Consider the following 22,488-nt stretch of genomic DNA (forward strand, 5'->3'; position numbering starts at 1 on the left):
AAGAAGTCTTAAGATGTTTCTTGAAGGAGTCGGTAGATCCATCAAACGCAGAGAGAGAAAGATCTTTCCAAAAAAATAATATAAAAATAATTGCCAGAAATGATACACTTGCATGCAGGTCCAAAACATATGTGAAGAGTAACCTGAGACTGTTTTGATAATGTACTTTATGTCTGACTCTTTTAAATGGACAGTACATGTGGAACATTTGACATAGAAGCACCATATTCATTCAAAATTCATTTTTCTCTCAGCCAAATTGTCAAATCAGTCATTAAATTTGAATTTTAAATTTGAACATGGCCCAGACAGAGCCCTGGGGCCCAACTTTAGATATTAGAATGGAATGAATTTTGTTGTGAAGTTTTAATAAAACTACTTTTTCTTCACCAAGTAAATATATGTGACAATCCTGTTTCTTTTAAGATCGTATCAACAATTTAACAGTTAAAACAATATTAGTGAATATATAGAATTTCTACAAACACACGAAGACATTGGGGAACAAAAAGTATAATTAATTGTATTTACTACTTGTATTAAAAAAGTTTTTTAACCTCTAATGACAAGTTCAAAACAAGTTGCGCGTGCAGGCTGGCGTGAGGCGCGTCACTGAGCATGCGCAGACGAGCGAGGATTACATTGGCGGTGAGTCGCTTCGATGTCAAAACACAACAGCAGCACAGCAGCAGAAGCTCTGGACGATGTTGACTTCACTTACTTGACCTCCAGCGAGCAGACCAGGGCCTGCCTCACAGGTATGTCGGCCTTCTGAGGAACATTCATCCATGTTGCGGCGAGAGAAGTTGGAAAAATAGACGCACTTCCTGCCCTGGTTCTGAGCTAGCATGTTAGCATGTTAGCATCATTGAAGTTAGTCGACACTTCCAGAGAGCTCGTGTCCGCGTCATGCTGATGTAAACACATCACTGTTGAGTTTGACACACTGACTTTCTGCCCGTAAAACATTAAGGAAACACATATTTTAAATATGATGTCATAGAGTCAAGTGATGTATAAAGTTATCCTTTGTTTAATCAAATGAATATGACTTATTCACATGTAAGAAACTGCGTTTATTAGGTATAAATAAACGTTATCGCTCATAGTTTCTGTTGAGTAAGATACTTTTCTTCCATAAAACCATTTCATTTTCCTAAAACTATATCCAACCTCGAATGTATTATGCGTTTTAAACATTATTATATGTATGACATTTTTATTTCAACCTTCCACAATAGTTTTTTTGAATTACACGATACCGTTTTACTTCACAAGGCTTTTTGTTATTATTATTGTTTATTGTAATGTTTACTCAAACTGTATAGTAAATAGAATTTCAAACATTGACAAACGATTTCACAGAACAGGAAGTATCTTCTGACCCTGAGGTTCAATGATGACCCGGAAGGAAGTCTGTCTCCATATGTTGATCCGGCTTCATTTGTTTCAGAGCACAAGCTGCACATGGCCTCGCCGCCCCTCAGCTCCTCGCCGAAGCTCAGCCCGCCCATCATGGTGGATCTAAGCAAGTGGCCGCTCTTCAGTCTCATGAGCCAGCACGAGCTGGCATCCATAAGGAAGGCATGTGTTTTTGGAAACTCGGCCAACGAGGCCGTTTACATCACGAGTGAGGATGAGGTGAGGCTTTCGTCTGCCGTTACTTCTCGAGTTAATAGTTTCTGTGTCAGAAATGATAACGATGACAACACCTCTCCTATTTGTTCTCCAAACTCGTGAACCATTTCTCTTCAAATTTGTGATTTACTGGACTTACTCGTCTGTACGGAGATGAAAGAAAATAATCTGAAAAGTTATAATCTTCCTCACATTGATGGTGGAGTTCACGATCAGACATACTTCTGTTATGTCTTTATTCATAAAGTATTTTTATTCGCAACAACTATGCAACAGACACTCGTTTGGTTTTGTTTGCCCTGCAGCTAATTTTTGCTAATTTCAGATTAAAAGTGTAAACAAGAAAGTCCAGGTTCTGTCCTTGACCTGGATTCTTTTTTATGTGTTGACGTAAAACTTACTAGTGGGTTAGCAGCGTGTTATCAGTAGTCCGACATCACACGTGTTTGTTTACCAGCCGTTGTTGAAACTTGTGTGACCTTAGAATCCTCACTGACATCAGTTTAATGCTACATTTATACAACAACAGGTGTGTTTACAAGTGTAGCAGACCTATTGATTCTGTTCTTCCAGTATCTAGTTCAGGTGCAGAGAAAGATTTTGATCTCAAATAAATGTTTTAGATAAAGATTGTTATCAGGGGGAAAAAACAGATCCAAATAAAGCAACCCATTTTATGTTTTCGGTTTTGGTTACTGTAAATTCAGATCCATTATGGTACAAGGGCTGTGTATTGGCAAGAATCTTGGGATACGATACGTATCACAATACAAGGGAATCATTATATTGCAATAATGTAGTAGGAAAGATATATTTGTAGTATTGTCGAGTACCTGACTCTGGTGTTGCAGAATTTACAGACCACATGACTCTTGACAAATGTAAGAAGTCGTAACTGTTTCATTTGTTTTGAAACCACAAAATTACAAAACATCAGCTTTAAAAGGCTGCTATAGTCGACTGTTTCCTCTTGTTCTCAGTCATTGCCAGGATCTTGCAGTATTTTTTATTCTTCCTTTAGCTGCAGATGATGTAATGAGTGGCACAAAGTTTAACGAAGAAATTAACAAACACCGTGAATATATGCATGTTTATTATTGTTTATATTTCTTTCTTGACTTTTTAATGGAGTTGGTCTATCAGTTGTGTTGTGCAGAAGTCAGGTTGAGACACAGCCTTTTTGGACAACAGTTAAAATTAATTTTATGACAAGAACCAATTGGTTAAATTAATAAAAAAAAAAACAGTGACCATCATTATTGTGAGAAAAGAAGGTCATGGATCTCATGCTCTTTGGAACATACAAATGCTTCTCTTATTGTGTCTTCAGGTGTTTGTTTTGGGCCTCAACTGCAGCAACTGTTTGGGCACCGGTGACATCCAGAGCACCATTGTGCCCAAGAAGCTGGACTTCCTGACTGGAAAGAAGGTGGTGAGCATGAGCTACGGCAGTGGACCACACGTCCTACTGGCCACTCAAGGTACTACATGTGTGTGTAATCCTACTCATGTGCTGCTTCTGTAAATCCTTTTGTTGTGCGTTACAGATGGAGAGTTGTTTGCTTGGGGACACAACGGGTACAGCCAACTTGGAAATGGAACTACCAACCAAGGTGTGGCGCCTGTGCTCGTGTCTGCCAACCTGGCCAACAAGAAGGTGGTGGAGGTGGCCTGTGGCTCGCACCACTCCATGGCTCTCACAGACACAGGAGAAGTGAGTGCAGAGGTTTTTATAAACACATGAACTCAACCTCAAATCGACACTATTGATTGAAGTGTGACTGAGGGTAGATAGATTAACTTGGACAATTGTTTTTCCAGCTCACAGCAACACAGATGATAGTTTCATAAAAACAAGAACAAAGTTAAATAAAAATAACAAAGCACAAGGGTTAACAAAATCTAAAAAAGTATAAAGAACATGGATCAAAGAAAAATAACACAAATATTAACATAGAATATCATCTTTTCACTCCACTCCTGACCCCAAAGTCGGAATTATAAAAACTAATATCACGAGGAATGAATGAGTCCCTAAGTCTATTAGTGTTGCATCTGGGGAGGAGCATTTATGCTCCATCTGTTTCTCTGCTCACTGATGACAGTGTTCAGAGGATGACTGGCATCATGTGGATGTTAACCAGTGTGAATCTTTAAACATGTCATGTTTAATTTTTTCATTTACCTGGCTGTGTCAGCAAGAAAAGATCCTTGTTTCTACAAACAGAATTTATTATTTATTAATTTAGTTATTATGTCAACAAACATGACACATCTAAGACTTTGCACTTTACTATGTCGGACTTGGGTCAGAGAAGGCCGTTACATTTGTTTTCATCGTGACTTTTTGAGGCTTCCAGGAAGATAAAACGTTTACTGGTTTCAAACAAATGCACATGCAGCTTATACCACACTGTTGCAATCACACGGTTCTAACATTTCGGGGCGCCAGAAGCAAATGTGTTCAATCTTCTGTAGTCCTCTTTTGATTAACCTAAGAACTGTTTCAACTAGTGATGGTCTGATGAAGCTTCATGAAGTAGTATCATTATTTTCAGAGTCCACTAGATGGCGTTCTCTGTACTATTTTCCTTTTGTTTTGAAAAACTGTTCTAATTAATATCTAATTATTTTTAATGGCACCCCCTACTGACCTCTAAACAACATTGCACTGCTTCATGAAGCTTCATCAGACCATCATCCAGTTTTAATTCAAAAATTCGATAAAATGTCAAACATTTATTAATTTCTAACAGAACTACTGAGGAACATAATTTTATAAAGTTGATTCTCAAGTGTCTCTGGACGTTTAAATGTACTTACAACAGACCTGCTGATAGTGTGGCACAGGGGCTACATGTGGGCCTTTTGCCTGTAAAGATGTGGCCTCATGTGGTCAGTGAAGTCTTTTATGAATAAAAATAAATGTATCTCGTAATATCATGAATATTCAGCCTCCAGTGTGACACGTGTGACCTGTGTTTAGTCCGACTCAACTTATCAAGCTCTAATGATGGCTGACCTGTGACTCTGCTGGTGTGCAGCTGTACGCGTGGGGCTACAACAACTGCGGGCAGGTGGGATGCGGCTCCACGGCGAACCAGCCGTCCCCCCGGCGAGTGACCAGCAACCTCCAGAACAAGGTGGTGGTCGGCATCGTGTGCGGACAGACGTCGTCTCTGGCTGTGGTGGAGAACGGAGAGGTGACCCTTGACCTTCATCCAGACGAGCGGCGTGTTCACGGGGGGCTCTCGTCCGCAGGTGTACGGCTGGGGCTACAACGGAAACGGACAACTGGGCCTCGGGAACAACGGGAACCAGCTGACCCCGTGTCGACTGATGGGCCTGCAGGGTTTATGCGTGCAGCAGGTGCGGCCGGAGGAAGTGAACTCACCTGAAGTGAGTCGTAAACGCGCGTCTCTCTCCAGGTCGTCTGCGGCTACGCTCACGCCATGGCGCTGACGGACGAGGGGCTGCTGTACGCGTGGGGCGCCAACACCTACGGACAGCTGGGCACCGGCAACAAGAGCAACCAGCTGAGTCCAGTCCAGATCATGGCCGAGAAAGAGAGGTGAGACAACGGCGCCCTCTTGTGCCGCCCGTCGGTAACTCTCGCGCCAACCCCGACAGGATCATCGAGATCGCCGCCTGTCACTCGGCGCACACGTCGGCGGTGAGGACCCAGAGCGGTCAGGTGTTCATGTGGGGTCAGTGTCGGGGTCAGTCCGTCCTCCTGCCGCACCTCACGCACTTCCTGTGCACCGACGACGTCTTCGCCTGCTTCGCCACGCCGTCAGTCATGTGGCGGTTACTGTCCATCGGTGAGTAGACGTCTGACTGTGAAGTGATACTGTACCAGGATGTATTTGTAGTATTGATCGAATACTTGAGAAGGTCTCACAGACCGCATGACTCGGGCAAAGTTTTAACCGCTTTAAAATCTGCTGGAGTCGACTGTATCCCCTCGTCCTCAGTCGTCAACATTAGTATTCCCTTGTTGTTTTAGCTGCAGAGGACTTGTTGACTTCTGCCATCTAGTGGCTGAAAGTTTAATGGCAACAAATAAATGTTGATTGTAAACAAATATATACACAATATATTGTAATATAAAGCAGAAAAGAACTAGGATAAAAATAAGAAAGAAAATCCAATATTTTGTGTTGCAATTTTTCCTGGTGTCTATTTTCTTACACCTCTATCAGTGAGAGTTAACTTATGGAGTTGAGATCTACCGTAATGACTGGTGTAGTCTGTATTTCCCTGACAACATCTCATCGTCTGTTCGTTCTCAGACCACGACGACTTCCTGACCGTGGCTCAGTCCCTGAGGAAAGAGTTCGACAACCCCGAGACGTCCGATCTCAAGTTCTGCATCGACGGCAAATACATCCACGTCCATAAGTCCATCCTGAAAATCCGCTGCGAATACTTCCGGTCCATGTTCCAGGCGCACTGGAACGAAAACATGAAGGAGGTGATCGACATCGACCAGTTCTCCTACCCGGTCTACCGCTCCTTCCTGGAGTTCCTCTACACGGACCACGTGGAGCTTCCTCCCGAAGACGCCACCGGTGAGAGACGTGGTTCATTCCCAGTTTCTGTTGTAACCGACGCTCTGCTTCTTGTTCTTCTTCTTGTTCTTCTTCTTGTTCTTCTTCTTGTTCTTCTTCTTGTTCTTCTTCTTGTTCTTCTTCTTGTTCTTCTTCTTGTTCTTCTTCTTGTTCTTCTTCTTGTTCTTCTTCTTCTCCAGGCCTGCTGGACCTGGCGACGTCGTACTGCGAGAACCGACTGAAGCGTCTGTGTCAGCACATCATCAAGAGAGGGATCACGGTCAACAACGCCTTCATCCTGCTGTCGGCCGCCGTGCGCTACGACGCAGAGGTCAGCTCCACACTGTCCTGCCGAGCGCAGACCTCCTCCAAGCAGCTCATTTATGCACACATTTTCTTAGTTTTGACTGATGTTATTTATTTTTTCAACACAATTGAACACTTTTTTTTTTAGCATTTGAAATATGTTGTCATAGATGAACTCTATCAGACAGCAGGGGGCAGTAGCGCTCCTGGACTAATACTAAGCTGTGTATTGACATATCTGAGGATGCAGGGGCAACGATAACATGTATTGTGATACTGTAGGAACAAGGATATAATTGTAGTATTTCCTGAGTACTTGTTGCTTTCATTTGTTTTTAAAAGCTCCTGAAGTTGACTGTATCTTCTTGTACTCAGTTGTCGCCAGGACTTCCATCGAGCAGTTTAATTTTAACACAAAAATATACGACCTAAGTGAATATTTAACGTGTTCATTAGTAAATGTATTGACGCGGGTCAACTGTCGTCCTCAGGACCTGGAAGAGTTCTGCTTCAAGTTCTGCATCAACCACCTGACCGAGGTGACCCAGACGGCAGCCTTCTGGCAGATCGACGGGAACCTGCTGAAGGACTTCATCTGCCGGGCCAGTCACTGCGGCGCCTTCAAGAACTGAGGGGAGCCTCGAGGGGGACTTGAATTATGTGCAGCTGCTTCTATCATCATTGTCATATAAGTTTCCTCCGAGTACTCCTGTTTCCTCCCAGGTTAGTCGAGGCCAATGATTGTCGAGATGGAACTCCTGCCCATTCCAGATCATAAGAACAACTTGACTCTGAAGTTTTGACTTTAAAAACACATTCAGTGCATTGAACGCACCACGAGGCGTTCAGATCTAATCTCTTTCAGACGTTTCATGAAGTCTTAACTCGTTAAACTACAGTTTTGAGGAACTTTTGGCCAGTTGTGTCGTGAAGTGACCGAGTTACTTCACCTGGATCTTATCTGTTACAAACCGTTTCCATGACGACAGACAAGTCGACTCGTGCACTATTCTTCCGTTCGGACGAACGAAGCTGCTCTGCTGCTGTTTTGTAGTTTGTTACTGTGTAGAACTGGATTCTGTGTACATACTTTTTTTTAAGATTAAAAAGGTTTATCTGAACAAATGTGTCGACCTTCAAATCCCGGCAGGAAATATAAAAAAACAGATTTTTCAACTTTATTTAAACGTTTACAACAATTCTTCAACAGACACTTTTTTCCTTTGTTTCTTTAAAACAATCCTCACATAAGAAGCTGCAGCTTCGTCAAGCATTAAAAAAACAAACAAAAAAACATTTTAAAATTCCTTTCACGATTTTAAAGACATAAGTTAGTGAACGTCCATCTTGTTTAAAAATGGCGTGCAGGTCATCTCCTGAGCGCCGCCGTCACCGTCTTCATGGCCGTCTGAGCCTGGATCAGCTCCACCTGCCTCTCTTCCAGTTCTGCAACCAGGAAGTTGAAATTCACATTGACTTGAGATCGATAGAAAAAAAACTTCTTACATATCCTTTTTAATGCGTAACTTGACCCCCAGAGGTCACCATATCCACCAACTGCTTTATGGCGGTTGCATTCATTTCCATTATTACTAAAATTGCAAAGACTTTTATAAGTTATAAAATAAAACTGAAAGAAACCTATAAAGCACCTGTAAACCATTGCAATGTTCTACCACTAGAGGGAGCCAAACAAACATGTTCAAACGTAATAACTTCTGCTTCAAGAAAGAATGACAACAGTGGAGGGCGAGAGCGAGTTGGACATAAGAGAGAGACGAGATTAAAATAATTTCAATATTAGATTTACCTTTCTGTTTGTTGCCCACGAGCAAGGCGAGTCGTCCGCCCGCCTCCATCAGCTTCAAGGCCACATCGTAGTCTGCAGACAACGGAATCATCAGCACACAAAACAGACTCAAGGGGGCGCCGCGTCTCTCCCTCACCGTTCTGGCTGGCCTGGTCGGCCTGGATCCGGTGCGAGAGTCGGCTCATCTCGGACACCAGGTCGGTGAAGAAGTCCTCGGTGCAGCCCGCCATGTTGCAGTTCTTCCAGAAGGTGGCCGAGTCCATGATGGCCTTCGGGCCACCATTGCTCTCGAATGGCGTGGGGGAGACGGGGGAGGAGAAGAGGCCGGTGCCGGCGTACTGGTAGTAGTCCGGCATGTCCACCGGATCCGTCAGCCTGGACTGAGTCCTGGACCTCTGGCTGGACACTGAGTCCAAACACGACACGTTTACTCTCAAACTTACTGGACAGAGAAATCATTATTTACCTCCATTTTCTGAGTCCGCGCCTTGAGACGGTCCGACTTGACTCGCCGAGCGGCCCTGGAACCCGTCGTGTTTGATCCTGACCGGAGCCAGGAGACTGTCCGAGTCCACATCCTGAACAGACGGTGGATGAGACCCAAGACTCTGGTGTGGGGAGGGGAAGACGTGTGGAGGCTTACCGACGGTATGATGGACTCGGCTTCGTACGGCGACGGCTCCGCGTCTCCTTGTCCTTGACCTTCAGAACCAGAACCAGTTAATGGACTAGAAATTGGTGAACCATCAAGTCTACAACACCGAGTCTGAACATCACTGACCTGAGCCCGATGCTAGACCTTTAGAGTCCCTGCAGGACCAGAAGAAGATTCAGGACTTTAGTTACATTACACTTCAAACCACAACATTATGACCAGTCATTATTTTCATCTCATAATGCACTGCAGCAGTTGATAATAGAAAAGTCACGAGATTGAGCTTAGAAGTTGTTTCTTGTTCACAATGTTTTGAAGATCATCTACCCCACCCTTTAAGACTGGTTTTATTTCTTCCTGGTGTGTGATTGACAGTTCAACCGTACAAACTGTCACAAGGATGAGGAGTTATGTCATACGTCTGACACTCAAAGTAGAGCAGTTACAGACCACGCCGTCACTCCGGCGTAGGAATGTCTCGCCTACAAACAAAAAAGTTCAAACTCACTTTTTCCTGTAGGTATCCAGGAACTGCTGATGAAACCGGACGCGCTGAGAGAGAAACGAAGAGACGTTAGCAAGAGACGAGCAACACCTGGACAACAATCCTGATGGTTTCACTCACAGGGTTCCTGCTCTCCTCCGCAGGCACTGCTTTCTCTCTCTTTTCTGTGGAGGTCACGACAGCTTTTTCATAAACAACACAGTCGTCATCACCTCACACCTCACCAGGTCTTCTCACCTGCGTTTCTGGCCTCCATCTCTTCTTCTTCGTCCAGCGGCTCTTGCTTCAGGAAAAAGACTGGGGACGTGGGCGGCGAGAACTCCAGAGGAGCCAGCAGGTTCTCCACCTTCATGCGCTGAGGGAGAGCAAATCAAACACATGAGAACTCTAGCGGATCATGTTCGTGTGAGGACTAGTAATAGATGTGCAGTTGGTGCGATGGCGGGAAAAACATCTTCCCGGGGTCACGAGTCGAGCCACGGTCCAGTTTATATGTGGTTCAGAGGAAAACGCGAGACTTTGAAGAGACGTCAAAGTGGGTTTGGTCGCTCGCTTCCATCATAGTTTTGCTCTTTGGAACAAAGGTTCTTTCTCTGGGCTTTCTTGGATGAAACGAGTCATGCAGACCAGTAAAAAAAACAGTAAAACTGTCATTGTTTTTATTTAGAAAAACAACAGATCATCCTTCTTATCAAACTCTCACAAGGTACAGAGAAGTTCTAAAGCTAACTAGTGTATGCTAGCAGCGCCGCTCCACCAAACCGCTGACTCGTGTGTTTTCTTCAATCCCAAATGTACTTAAAAATATCACATCATTGATTGGTGGATAAATTCCACATATTTGATCAAATTCAAAGTTGTCATTGAAATGATATGTCATTACAAAGACATCATGACATCATTGAAGCACTTGAAGGAGCCGAGGTCTCAAGTAAGTAAGTAAGTAAGTAATTTTTATTTGTATAGCGCTTTTCCAGACCATTTACGGTGCTAGCTACAGGTTTATAAATGACAGCAGCCACAATAAGAACATGATATTTAAGGATTTTAAAATGTTTGCGCTTGTTCTGGAGGATTTTTTAAATATTGTCACTGGTTCGGTGGAATGACTCTACGCTCATGAAAAGTCGGTCGTATAGAGTTCTAGTGGACGTGGTTCTCCTCCGTCACGGCTTCTGTGATTCATCTGTGAAAACATGCGTTTAGTTAGAAACCTAGTGAAGATAATTGAGCAGCCAGAGGAAACTATTTGACCAAGAAAGGGATTCAAGGTTGACGTGCCTGGTTCTGCTGGTCCGGGTTGTTTTGATGACTGATGGAACTCTCTTAGAGTCCAGGAATATCAAGTCCAAATCTGTGAGCAAGTTTGTGATCCATCCCTCAAGTGTTGTCTCTGTGAGACACTTGCAGCTGCATCTGCTCAGAGCTTCAGAGCTCAGCAGCTGAGACAGTTCTCTGGTCTAACAGTTGTATTTGAGGACATGATTTTAAGGCTGCACTGCAACAAAGGATTAGATTTAATATTAAATTCATCTTTTTGACATGTTCGTTAGTATGAATCGTTTTCACTGACTTAATGCAGAGCTTTTTTTTAAGATAAAAAATATTTGTTTTGTTTATCCATCCAGTTCATAAATAACTTGTGAGAGAGGAGATGCAGCCAAGCAGCATCTCAGCAAGAGACAAGAAGCCAATAGTAATTTAAAAAATGTGCAGCTGTTTAAAAGCATCCGAATAAGTGGTAGCGTGTTAAAAACAACAATATGGAGACTGGATATTTTCTGTATCAATTATGTCTTGAAATTAACGCCAACTTGTTTCGTTTGTTGCAGCAAACATGTGACGGACAGAATCATCTTCACTGGTCGTTGATCCAAGTATTGCATGTAGAGAATGTTTGACAACTTTGTTGTGTATTTATGATGGTTTTACTTTTTAATATTTACTTTTTCATATATTGGGCTTGATGGCTAATTGAAACAGTCACCGCATATAAAACCTGAATCTTCTTACCACTTATTCTAAGACGTCATCTTCTCTCCACTTTCTCAATCTCTCTAAAGTGTCCATCAGAGGCTACGAGGTAGAGAGATAGTTGACAACTATAAGCACCTGAGCGTGTTGCTGAACAGTAAACTGGTCCCGCAACACAGACCATGTATATAAGAAAGTCCAGAGTAGACTGTACTTTTTTCTGAGGAGGCTCCGATCATTTAACATCTGCAGGAAACTTCTCTGCATGTTCTACCAGTCTGTGGTGGCCAGTGTCCTGTTCTATGCTGTGGTGTGTTGGGGTGGGAATGTGTCCAAGAGGAGTGTCAACAGGTTGGACAGATTGATCAGGAGGGCTGGATCTGTGGTTGGCATGAAACTGGACTCACTGGTGACAGTTGCTAAGAGGAGATCACTGGACAAACTACAGTCCATCATGATGATGACAGTGATCCTCTCAGCACTGTCAACAGTGAACAGAGAAGCAGAATGAGTGCACGAATGCTCCTTCCCAGATGCAACACTAATAGACTCAGGGTGTCATTCATTCCTTGGGCTATTAAATTGTACAATTCTGAGTTTGGGGGCAGGAGTGGAGTAAAAGTATCATGATTTTCTGTTCTATGTTAGTCTTTGTATCCTTTGTCTTTGTTGTTTTTCTTTGATCTATGTTCTTTATCTTTAGACTTAGATTGTGTCATCTTGTTCTTGCTCTTTATTTCTCTTTGTTCCTGTCCTTATTTTATTTTTGATTTATTTTTTATGAAAAATTGCTGTATTTGCTGTGGCCAATTGGAAAAAAATAATTTCCCAAAGGAGACCTCCTGAGGGATCAATAAAGTTCTACCTACCTAAAGCATCATCAGTGATAAAGATGTACTCTGGACAACACCTGACTTCCATTTTTTTTAGAACGGTTTCTGCTACAAGTTGCGCTCCCAAGAATGGGTGATTGTCTCAATGAAACTGGGTCATACTGACCCTGGCTCCGTTGAGAAGCTCCCTCTCCGCCTCCTCGGCGTCCTCCTCTTGTTTCTGGTGCATCATGGCCTGGAGCATCTACGATCACAGCATGGTTACTTAAGGATTGTTCACTCCGAGAGAAAGTCACGCACCTTCTTGCTGGGCGGCGTGTACGAGGGCTCGAGCAGGTGGAGCAGCTCTCTGAAGCCGTCGTCTTCCACGATGCTCTCCGGCCATTCCCCGCTGACCATGTTGAACACGGCCTGGTCCATCGCCTGCTTCCTGCATTCTGGGGTCCCATGAGATGAAACCAAATCATTCTGTTTCTCTCGGGATGAGAAGTGTGTTTCCAGGAATACCTGACTTGGTCACGGATGCTGCCAGGGGGTCGATGCGGTCGTGCAGAGCTCTGAAGTGTCGGTACAGAGAAGATGTGCTTCTGTTGAGGTAGGACAGCTCTGTGCTGCAGATCCTACATTTGACCTGCAGGAACCAGTACCAGTCAGCGACGGTTTTCCCTCAGCCTCACGGGCCTCATATCAACACACGCCACTCAAAACGTGATCGAGGAAGGATTCATAGTTACCCTGCTCGGCGCTATGTGGTCAAAATAATCCCAAACTTGAGAACTTTTCCTTTTCCTCCAGTCCATTGTGATCCGGGGCTGACGGTGGCGATGGAACACAGCGACGGTCCTCCTCCGTGCAACGACGCAAACGCGACTCGACGGTCACACGGTGGACACACTTCGCGTCTCCGCGCGCAGACGACACCGTTTCGTCCGAGGATACCCCTTGGAAGACCGACGGTACCGATCAAAGAATCACAATCGGCCGCTGTGAATTTTCGTTTGTTGCCCTCTCTAGCGGAAATGACGTCATATTTCCTCGCCGACTGTAGTTTTCAGTTTTAGATTAAGCAAACGTTTTTTCACGGGAATTAATAGTTTTGTATGAATCGTTAGTGCCAGTCTGAGCGCTTATTGTCATGTTTTTTTTATTTAATTTTTTGTTAAATACTTCTCCAGGAACGATAGTCGGAATCGATCACGTGATTCCCTTAAAGCGACAGGCGCGTCGATACATGCGTCATGACCATGGCTCCTGGGTAGGTGCAGAATTCAGCGTGAAATATGACACTTTTTTAACAAATATATTTAAACAGGTCAAGACTTGGATGAAGTGTCGTTAATAGTATTGTTAATTTTCCATAATGCCATGTTTACGAACAGTTCGCTGGAGTCATGCACGACACCAGAATGTATAATATTCATTGGGTCAATACCCATCATCCCCTGGGAGAAAAAAGCACAAAGTCAGCCCGACATACGTCCCAGCAACCACAAGCACACAAAAATGGCTTTGGAAAACAATGGTACACCCGAGCGAGACCATCTACAGTTGGAGCACAGGCACAGAAAATGAATGGCCACCAAACTCCCAAGGAACACGGAGCAGTTGACTGTACTCCAACTCAGCCTGAGATGCATCCAGATCCTCTTTAGGAGCTGAGCGCCCAAGGCAGACCATCAACCCCATCAGCATCTAAGAGTGTGGCAGGCAACGACGCCTAAAAAGACCAGTGAAAACACTCACACACCAAGAGACCTTGCCAGCGCTGACCAAAGCTCAGTCACAATCTGCAAATGTGTTGTAGGGCGGGGAACCAAATCACGACCCAGGAAGAAAGAAATGCACAAACCACAATCGCAGACGCTGTGGAGCCTTAATCGGTGGCAGGTGTTTAAAACCTTAGGAAGAAGGCAGTGGTTCTACCGAGTCAACAAAAATGCCAGGTTGGAACCAAAACTGGTCCATAGGCTCGTGTTGGTGTGTTGGTGTGTTGGTGTGTTGGTGCACTTTAGCATGTTGACATGCTACACACACTGCCGCCCAACCCTCAATTCTTTATGGCCAGAAAAACTTAGCTCCCACTAGCTTGAGAGTGCACCATATCTAAAACATGACGCAGAGCTGTGACCGGCGCCAGAGTAGACGCTGCAGATGAGTGCAGGACCACCACTGCTTCCTCCAACTCCCTCCAGGGTCCTCCGACTGATCAGCAGCCATAGCAGAAAAATTGATTCTGAGGTGCACAGCATATATCAAACATGACACAAACAATCTGCCACCAAGTTTGCTTTACCAGCTACATTTTGAAACAGACTTTTCGGTTTCTTTCGCCATTGCAAACATCAACAGTTTGTGGATCGACATACAAATTAAACATACGACTCTCCAGCAAGAAACAAAATTGACGCATAGCCAGGTACAACGATAGCAGCTAAATTTACACTACTTGTCCCGCAGACTCTGACTGAAAATGCCCTGAGACACGCTTGTCAAGCACAGCTGCCATCGCCACATCAGATATAAGCCAGGAGCGCTGCGTTGGACTGTGGTCAACCAAGTGTCCAGTCTACCAACTGCTTGCTTTCTTCATCCTCAGGACCCCGTAAACTTATGAGGCTGGCCAATTAGGGCAGGAACCAGTTATAAAAAATCACCATGCCCAAAATTCCTTTAGAGACTTGACTGAAGCCGGCCCGAGGAAAACCTTAGAAGGCAAGGGAACTGTATCCTGAGACTAAATGCGATTGCCCAAGAAGTCGAACACAGGCTTTCCAAACTGACACACTTGGCTGTCTTTACAATCCATCCCTACTAATTAAGATGCTTAAGTTGCCTAAGTGCGGGCGAGTTGGGGCGCTGTGGCTGAAGTGAAGCTACCTCCATCGGCTGCTGATGAGGAGACATAACACCTTCTCTACCTCAAACTTGGTCAAGTCGGGGTCACCAATATGACAGGATGAGCGAGGTGGAGACAAAATTTGATTGCAGTATTTACACAACACAAGTATTTATAATAATTAGGTGGTCACTACCCATCATCCACTGGTTTAGAGACCACACCCCAAGTACCTGCTACAATATTATATCATTAAACCTGGTAAAACAGCTTTTGTTTTTATCAATTTTATTTTGCATATCAAGCCATTTTCCTATGTGTCTTTTCTTACATGGACAGCCAAAAATTATGTACATCATATACTGTATAATGTGGCCCCATGTGACCCCAGATAAATGCTCATCCTGCAGTTTTTCATACTACACTTTAATGTTCTGGCCTTTACAAAGGCACTGTTTCTTTAATCACTGCTTGCAGACGACATCGATCATAGCCGTACAGGAGCCAGGCCAAGATCCAATTTGACATGGTTTATTTGCTCTACCACATCTATCACCCCTGTAACACATGATACATGGGGTAACAGTTGTTTTTTTGACGGCTATCACAAAATGATGGATATTTAAACTAGAAGGTACACTCAATAGTTCAGATTTAAGCAGTTGCTTTTGGATTTTGGCTCTTTCCAGAGCTGAGTAGATCAATGGGCAGGATGTGAGACAAATCGTTTCTGGTACTTTTTCCAAATAAAAGCATTTTTGCAAACTTTCATTCACATGTTAAGCTAATATAAACAATACCTCATGTACCTCGTGTGACACAATATCTTAATTGGTATAACTACCACCTATACTACAAGATGGTTTTTGTGCAGACAATGACACAAACGTTAATAGCTTCCACTCGTGGTAGGGACAGTAAGGCTATTTTTTGTTACTCTTTTGTTAATGACTATTGTAGAACACAGTGGTCCCTAACCATACCGTGGTTCACCTATGCAGATTGTTGTTCCATACAGCATATTTTAACTATATTTAATTTATTCCACAGGTCCAGGACCAGAGGAGAGACATCTTTTCAGGCTGTTGCTCCTAAGCTTTGGAAGGATCTTCCTCTCTCTTTGCTCTTGATGGATCTACTGACTCCTTTAAGAAACATCTTAAGACGTTTCTATTTCTTCAGGCTTTTCCTTGATTTTTTGGAACTCCTGTTGTGTTATCAGTTTTATCTTGATCTTTAAAATATATACTTTATTGAATATTGTTTTGATTGTTTAAGCGCTTTGTGACCCTGGTCTGGAAAAGCGCTATACAAATAAAAATTACTTACTTACTTACTATGATTCTATGTCTAAATCCTACTGTTCAAATCAGCTTACTGTGTTCTGTTGCCTGATTTGCTCAGTGAACATCAAAGGCTTGTGTTCTGTGTCTTTATTGTCCAAGGGAGTCCCGTATATAAAAAGAGGAAAGTTCAGGGATAAAGGTGGGGTTTAAATGTATTCTAGTGTTCCAGACTCACACGGCTACGAGACGGTCTGTAGCTTTCATACCTTTATTTGGTAATGGATCCACAAGCTGCTGAAGGCAACAGCCAACACCAAAACAGAGTTAACCAGTTCTTGTCTCGCGCTGTTCAACAACCAAAACAACCTGCACCCTTTTTTTTTTAATACAAAAAAAATAAAACAGTTGTAGTGTAATCCTACCACTCAGCCAATCATAGTCTCATGACACCTTCACTGACTTGTGTAAATCCACATCTTAAAACTAAACATAACTGTAAGCTTTATCATTCCAATTTTGATTACTGATCACTGTCACTACTATAAAGTAGTGTTGCTTCAGTGTTTATTTCAACTTTTGTTCAGCACCTGCTGCTGCACCCGACGCACTGTGATGCTGCTGTCGCAGAGATATATTTTGTTGGCGTGAGTGAGAGCTAAATATTGTTAAAATTATCTTTTTGAGAGTGTATTCAATGTGTTAAAATGTGGAAAATGGTTTTCCACATTTGTTAAGAAGCTCTTAAATGCTACGATCTTCTTAGGAGTGCTCTTAAGAACACTGAAAGAAGGATGTGTTTCCCAAAGTCGCTTTTACCTTAAGACGATATTGCAACTAAGAAGGAAATGTAAGATCAAGCTGACCCACTCTTAGCAGCCTTCTTAGCGACAAAATGGGGATAGTTGGGGAAATCGATGTCCACCGCTTTTAAATAATAAAATAATGAAGAATAAAGTTTTCACCCACATCTGGATATATGAGTTTATACTGCTATGATTTAACCTTTGAACATTAAAGAATCTTTGTGAGTCTAATAAATCCATTCAACGTTTAACTCACCCATTCATGCATTGCAGTAAATCAACATATATGGATATGAGTCACAGACGAGAGAAGCCTTCTAAGAGCTTCTTATGTCCTTGAATTATAACATTTTTTGGTTTCCATTTATTGCGGGGGTTTCAGAACAGACCCCCTGCAATAAAGGAGAGACCACCGTATTCTAACCATGTTTATTGGTCATGATCAATAAAAGGGACTCACTGGCTCAATGATGGTTTCACCTTCGTACTGAGAATCTGCATCACACATTCGCTTTTCTTCTGCGGGGACATTGAGAGCAGTTGAAAAACGAGATCATGGCGTGTGTGCTGATCTCCTTGTACTCACCTGACGACGACCTTGACACGCCCTCCGTTTCACTTTAAAAACAGAAGACTCAGTTGAAATGGCATGTCGGTTACAAAAACATTCATGTGACGTCATCATCCGTCCATCACACCTTCTCCTTTATTCCTACTTTCTACACCATCGTTGAGGAAAGTTTTCATGTCATGATTTGAGACATCATGAATGTTTTAACTATAGGTAGTGAGAAAAAATCACAAATACTACTGTCACTGTTCTCAAGAATGGTTGCTGAGAAAACTACCAAAAGTGAATACCTATTGATATTCCTGACGTACATGGAGACCTAATAATAACTATTATAACAAACAAAGTTCATGTTTACTGGAGGCTAGTTTTGAGTTTTTATACATGTCTGTACATTGCATCGAATAAATCGATGGTCAAGATCCATTCAAGACAAGAGTCTGGCAACATCTCATGCAGTAATTTCTCCCCTCTGGTGGGCGCTACTGAGCTTCTTCCAGGTCAGCTCCTTGATTCCTTGTGTAAGATGATTCTATCAATCCTCACACATAAGTGTGACATCTTTATGCATCTGTCGTCTGCAGCAGAGAGAGATTCGGGAAAACCTACCTGGAGAGTCGAAGAACCTTCAAGGGTGGAACAAAGGAACATAGACATTTGAACAAGGTTTTTTCTGCTGTATAAAGAATAAATCTGGACAGTTTTGACTCACAAGGTCATCAGTGTGATCTGCAGGAAAGATCAGAGATGTCGGTTCAAAAAATCGGAAGAAAAAAGGACAGCAGCAACATACCTGAATCTGAGTGGTTGGAAAACATGTAGAGAGTGGGTCCAAGAATGTTGTAATGAAATCAGGTTCATGGATGTTAGAGAGGACAGACATGACTAGACGATGATGAAGGATGTGGACATGCTTGAAGGATGAAGATAGTACCTGAGTCTATAGTATTAATTGATCTCCTTTTCCTCTTGAGAGACATCTCCTCGTCATTTCTGCAACAGGAATCTAATGATTAGCCCTGCTTTATTTTGACAATCAGCTTCAACATATTCTCAGAATATATTGTTAATTTAAAAACCAGTTTTTCAAGTCCACAGCGCGGATTAATCGCAGCTGTGTGTCTGTTTACAAAGACGTGTGTTTTTGCATGTTAACAAGAACACATTTGACTTACTCTTCTGAGAAATTCAACTTTCTCTGTGGAAGAATAAGAAAAAAAAGATTAAATGTGCATTTGTCACTTCATATGTCAGTGTAGTACCTTGTAGTTTTCATTTACAACTTCGCTCGGTGCACGCTCGTCCTCAGAGTCTGAATAAGTGAGATGAGGTCACACAAAATGTTGCGTCTTCAAAACACAACACAACCAAAACACTCACCATCAGTGCAATCTGACTCCGGTGTGTGTTTGCTGCAGGTTAACCTACAATAGGTGGTAGATCAGTTAACTACCTTAACTAACCCGGTAACATAAAGTTATTCTCATGTAAATTCTCACATCTTTGCAGTTGAGGATCCTTCCAGCGCAGAATTCCCCTTCAGAGCCTCACATTTCATGCAATAAACCTTCAATTAGAAGGAATGGTCGTCAGACATCCTCACACTCACTTGGGATCAAGTCAAGCCAGTTAAGACACACACTAACGGCTCTTTTAACCCCTCGAAGGGTGAGAAAAAATGAAATAATTTGAACAATATTGTACAATGTGTACAATAGACTGCTCTTCTTGAGTCTGTTCGGAGAGTTGAAAATTAGACTAAATCGAGTATTTTAGTTATTTAAAGAAACAAGTGCTAATTATTCTTTTTCTCAATCAAAATTGATGTTTTGGTTACAAAATAAACGTTTATAATTTATAATTCAATAGTTCCGCAGCCTTTTATCAGCAATATCTAATGAAAGATCAGTGCAATTAAGAAAAAACACCACATGCAGTGATGAATTCACTGAGAGGGGGTGATGTGATGTTGACCATGTGATGCCCTTGTTTTTCTTTTCTTTTCAGGCACAGGCAGGTGTGCTCGGTTTTCGACTGATCAATTGGCGGGTTCTTCCCATTCTTAAGGAGTATTTCGTCTCCTGACATCGGTTTGTCTCCTTCGTTGTTTCTGGATCGCTCTATTGAGATTGAAGGACTGTTCCATTCTGACGTTGTTAGCATCCTTAGTTCTAACGTGTTCTTTCTTAAGTTGTGCCTCTGCTCTGACTTCCTGTTCACCTGTTATCGAGTGTGGATACGTTTTATGTTTTTGACACACGTTCTTAGGCACGTTTTGGAGTTTTATTTTTTGTGATTACGTTCTGTATTTTATGGACCGTGATTAAACTGCTTTGGGATTATTACCTGGATCTCTGAACTGATTCCACGACCGGGTCTCTTGACTTCCTGTTCCTGACAAGTGAGATGGAAAGAGAAATTAAAAGCTGCAGCTGGATTTATCTTTCTTTGAGTCTGCAGCACACACTACTATCTAAATGCATCATCATTATGACGATTGATCGTTCAAACATGTTGTAGAACACGTTTCAAACTCAAGCCTGAATGAATGAAAAGACCGTCCCACAACTCGTGTAATTGACACCCTTGTACGAGAAGGTTATTAACTCAGCAAACCTTGGCAGGAGTCACAGGTGTTGATCCTTTGTTATCTGGTGAAAGAGAGACTGATTTGTCACCTGATTTTGGACATCAATAAAGTGTGAACCTACCAGGGTGGTCCTTGTGTCTGGGACAGTACACCCTGAAAATTGAGATAAAAAAAATAAATTGTTTTCATAAACAACACAGAAATATACTGTATGACATGAACCAGACTCACGCATACGTGTCCCGGTCCTCATCATGAACGTTTGCAGCTCCGTCCTCCAGAGCACACGGGTAGTGGTAGGACCTCTGACAGTGTTTGATTTCACATCCAACTGTGGCGCCATTTCGCTTACACTTGTGACACGGCTGCAGGTGAGACGGTGGATCAGTGTTCAGGAACACTTTGGTTATCGTTCTTTGGATTTGCTTTGTCTTTTAGTGGCGACTCTGCAACTATTCAAGCGTTTCTCAGCTTTTTTCAATTTGGTAAACAGATGGTAATCTAGAACATAACATTCCCTGAGAGCTCCATTACATTACATTAACAATCTTGTAACTTAATACAGGAAAAAAATCTCCTTAGTGAAGTTTATAATGAGTTAAATCTCTTGTGATTGTAACGTCTGTTAATACGTTATTATGAACTTACTAGTTTTTGTCCTCTTCGAATCTCCTCCATCACGTCATCCACAGCGAAACCATTAAGATCATCCAGATCTGTGTTGACGCACCAAATGCCGGAAGAGTATAACTGAAATAGAAGAGATGCTTTCTATTAAAAGTTCTACTTAAACTTAAACATGCATCACCACAATTACAAAATGGCTGACAGGAGAATTCTTGGATAACAGCGACTCCAAACTCTACAGTCAAAAGCTCATTTCTAACCATCTCAATAATAACGTAATCAATATATTGCTCTTCACATGTGGTTAAAAGTTACAATTTAAATCCTAGAAAGTTTATCAAGTGCATCTTCTTCCTGATATTAATAATAGAATTCATCACTGAAGTAGTTAGACTTCCTCTTTTCTCAAAACTCACAATTATGCAGTCAGGGTTGATGTAAAATAGTATAGATTATGATTATCTTTAAATTATATATATATATATATATAATATTCTTATATATATATATTTTTTAAATATAATATCAAGTGATATTATATATATATATATATTTTTTTTTTGTTAATGAATAATATAAATCTAACAGGGATAGTAATACATACAATATTTCATTTTGTTCAAATATATATTAATTATCGTTATACAGTAAACTCACAACGCTACTGTCAACTGTATAGAAAAAAGTTTGTTGAAAATAGTGATAAATAACTATGGAATTTGTCTCACTTTATGGCGGGAATCAGTGACTTGACCGTAAGTTTGATAATAAACGCACCGTCTTGAAGTGTGCGGTCGCGTGATGGTACATGTTTTAACTTCCTTATACATAGTATTATGTCCTCATGTGTAAACACGAAATCGAGTTGACGAGTTCATTCAAATGTTAAGGAATATTTAAAAACGAACGTAGATTCTTCATGCGCTGTCGTGAGACGATAGTTACCAAACACTGCAAGTGAGCGCAAGCGCGGCTCTTGGTCAACAATAGTCCGGTCGCTTTGGTTTCTTCAGACCTGTGACAAAGTTGACAATTCTCGGCAAACATTTTTGCACGGATTTAAAAAGTCTCTAAAAATGTAAAAACCGGTGAATAACTTGTTTGTATCTTTTCACAAATGATGAGTGACGTGTCCGTTCATCCCTTCGAGCCTCCACCTGATGCGGTTGCCAGATTGTACAGAACAAATCCTGCTTTTCATGCGGAAGTCTCCGATGTAAATGTCTTTTGTCCTCGCATTACACTGACCCGACCTGGCAACCCGCTCTGACACTTTCATTTTCGTTTCCACTCCCCTTGTTTAAATATTGTGTGAAGTCGTTGTTGTTTGTTAGAGAAATTAAAGTTCGATTTAATTTGACGTTAATTATAGTTGAAACTCCCAAACCAGTTTTAATAATGAAACCACTCCCAAACTATTCACACTATTCACCTTTACGATGAGCTACAACGTGAGACATAATAGTTGTCGCTGCAGCAAAGAAGTCTTAAACAAGTTTTATTT

General features: G+C 42.1%; 3 protein-coding genes across 4 annotated transcripts; 1 reads left to right on the forward strand and 2 right to left on the reverse strand.

Annotated features, from left to right (window-relative positions):
* The first annotated feature begins 630 nt into the window (after positions 1 to 630).
* Positions 631 to 7,619, forward strand: rcbtb1 (regulator of chromosome condensation (RCC1) and BTB (POZ) domain containing protein 1). Its single transcript, XM_087804334.1, has 11 exons — positions 631 to 758; positions 1,454 to 1,641; positions 2,969 to 3,119; positions 3,186 to 3,352; positions 4,683 to 4,841; positions 4,900 to 5,007; positions 5,067 to 5,209; positions 5,269 to 5,459; positions 5,931 to 6,209; positions 6,389 to 6,519; positions 6,986 to 7,619. The coding sequence occupies exons 1-11, from the start codon at positions 662 to 664 to the stop codon at positions 7,124 to 7,126; spliced, it is 1,755 nt and encodes a 584-aa protein (XP_087660460.1). The 5' UTR covers positions 631 to 661; the 3' UTR covers positions 7,127 to 7,619.
* A 39-nt stretch (positions 7,620 to 7,658) lies between these two features.
* phf11 (PHD finger protein 11) lies at positions 7,659 to 22,133 on the reverse strand. Its single transcript, XM_087804066.1, is given in 24 exon segments — positions 7,659 to 7,940; positions 8,305 to 8,376; positions 8,441 to 8,710; positions 8,771 to 8,882; positions 8,948 to 9,006; positions 9,086 to 9,114; positions 9,468 to 9,511; positions 9,585 to 9,628; positions 9,702 to 9,819; positions 17,657 to 17,715; positions 17,783 to 17,814; positions 18,377 to 18,393; positions 18,480 to 18,647; positions 18,649 to 18,760; positions 18,943 to 18,965; positions 19,030 to 19,079; positions 19,148 to 19,191; positions 19,267 to 19,334; positions 20,114 to 20,161; positions 20,384 to 20,418; positions 20,479 to 20,510; positions 20,589 to 20,722; positions 21,006 to 21,107; positions 21,930 to 22,133. Coding segments are annotated over 24 exon segments (1,851 nt in total). The 5' UTR covers positions 22,032 to 22,133; the 3' UTR covers positions 7,659 to 7,863.
* LOC148068637 (uncharacterized) lies at positions 9,813 to 16,517 on the reverse strand. Of its 2 annotated transcripts, XM_087804065.1 has the most exons (5): positions 13,006 to 16,511; positions 12,779 to 12,902; positions 12,572 to 12,708; positions 12,438 to 12,515; positions 9,813 to 10,957 (listed from the first exon to the last, which is right to left on the reverse strand). In XM_087804065.1, the coding sequence occupies exons 1-5, from the start codon at positions 13,069 to 13,071 to the stop codon at positions 10,952 to 10,954; spliced, it is 411 nt and encodes a 136-aa protein (XP_087660191.1). In that variant the 5' UTR covers positions 13,072 to 16,511; the 3' UTR covers positions 9,813 to 10,951. The 2 variants fall into 2 exon arrangements, with proteins under 2 accessions (XP_087660191.1, XP_087660190.1); XM_087804064.1 differs by having other exon boundaries at positions 9,813 to 12,515; positions 13,006 to 16,517.
* Positions 22,134 to 22,488: the final 355 nt, after the last annotated feature.

Source organism: Callionymus lyra, chromosome 12, assembly GCF_982586985.1.
Source record: "Callionymus lyra chromosome 12, fCalLyr1.hap1.1, whole genome shotgun sequence".
NCBI lineage: Eukaryota > Metazoa > Chordata > Actinopteri > Syngnathiformes > Callionymidae > Callionymus > Callionymus lyra.

Coding starts and splice junctions, on each gene's coding strand:
- rcbtb1 (XM_087804334.1), top strand. CDS start 662: ATGTCAAAACACAACAGCAGCACAGCAGCAGAAGCTCTGGACGATGTT. Junction 4,842..4,899: donor CTGTGGTGGAGAACGGAGAG/GTGACCCTTGAC, acceptor TCTCGTCCGCAG/GTGTACGGCTGGGGCTACAA. Junction 6,520..6,985: donor CCGTGCGCTACGACGCAGAG/GTCAGCTCCACA, acceptor TGTCGTCCTCAG/GACCTGGAAGAGTTCTGCTT.
- LOC148068637 (XM_087804064.1), bottom strand. CDS start 13,071: ATGGACTGGAGGAAAAGGAAAAGTTCTCAAGTTTGGGATTATTTTGAC. Junction 12,903..13,005: donor ACCACATAGCGCCGAGCAGG/GTAACTATGAAT, acceptor TGGTTCCTGCAG/GTCAAATGTAGGATCTGCAG. Junction 12,516..12,571: donor ACACGCCGCCCAGCAAGAAG/GTGCGTGACTTT, acceptor CTGTGATCGTAG/ATGCTCCAGGCCATGATGCA.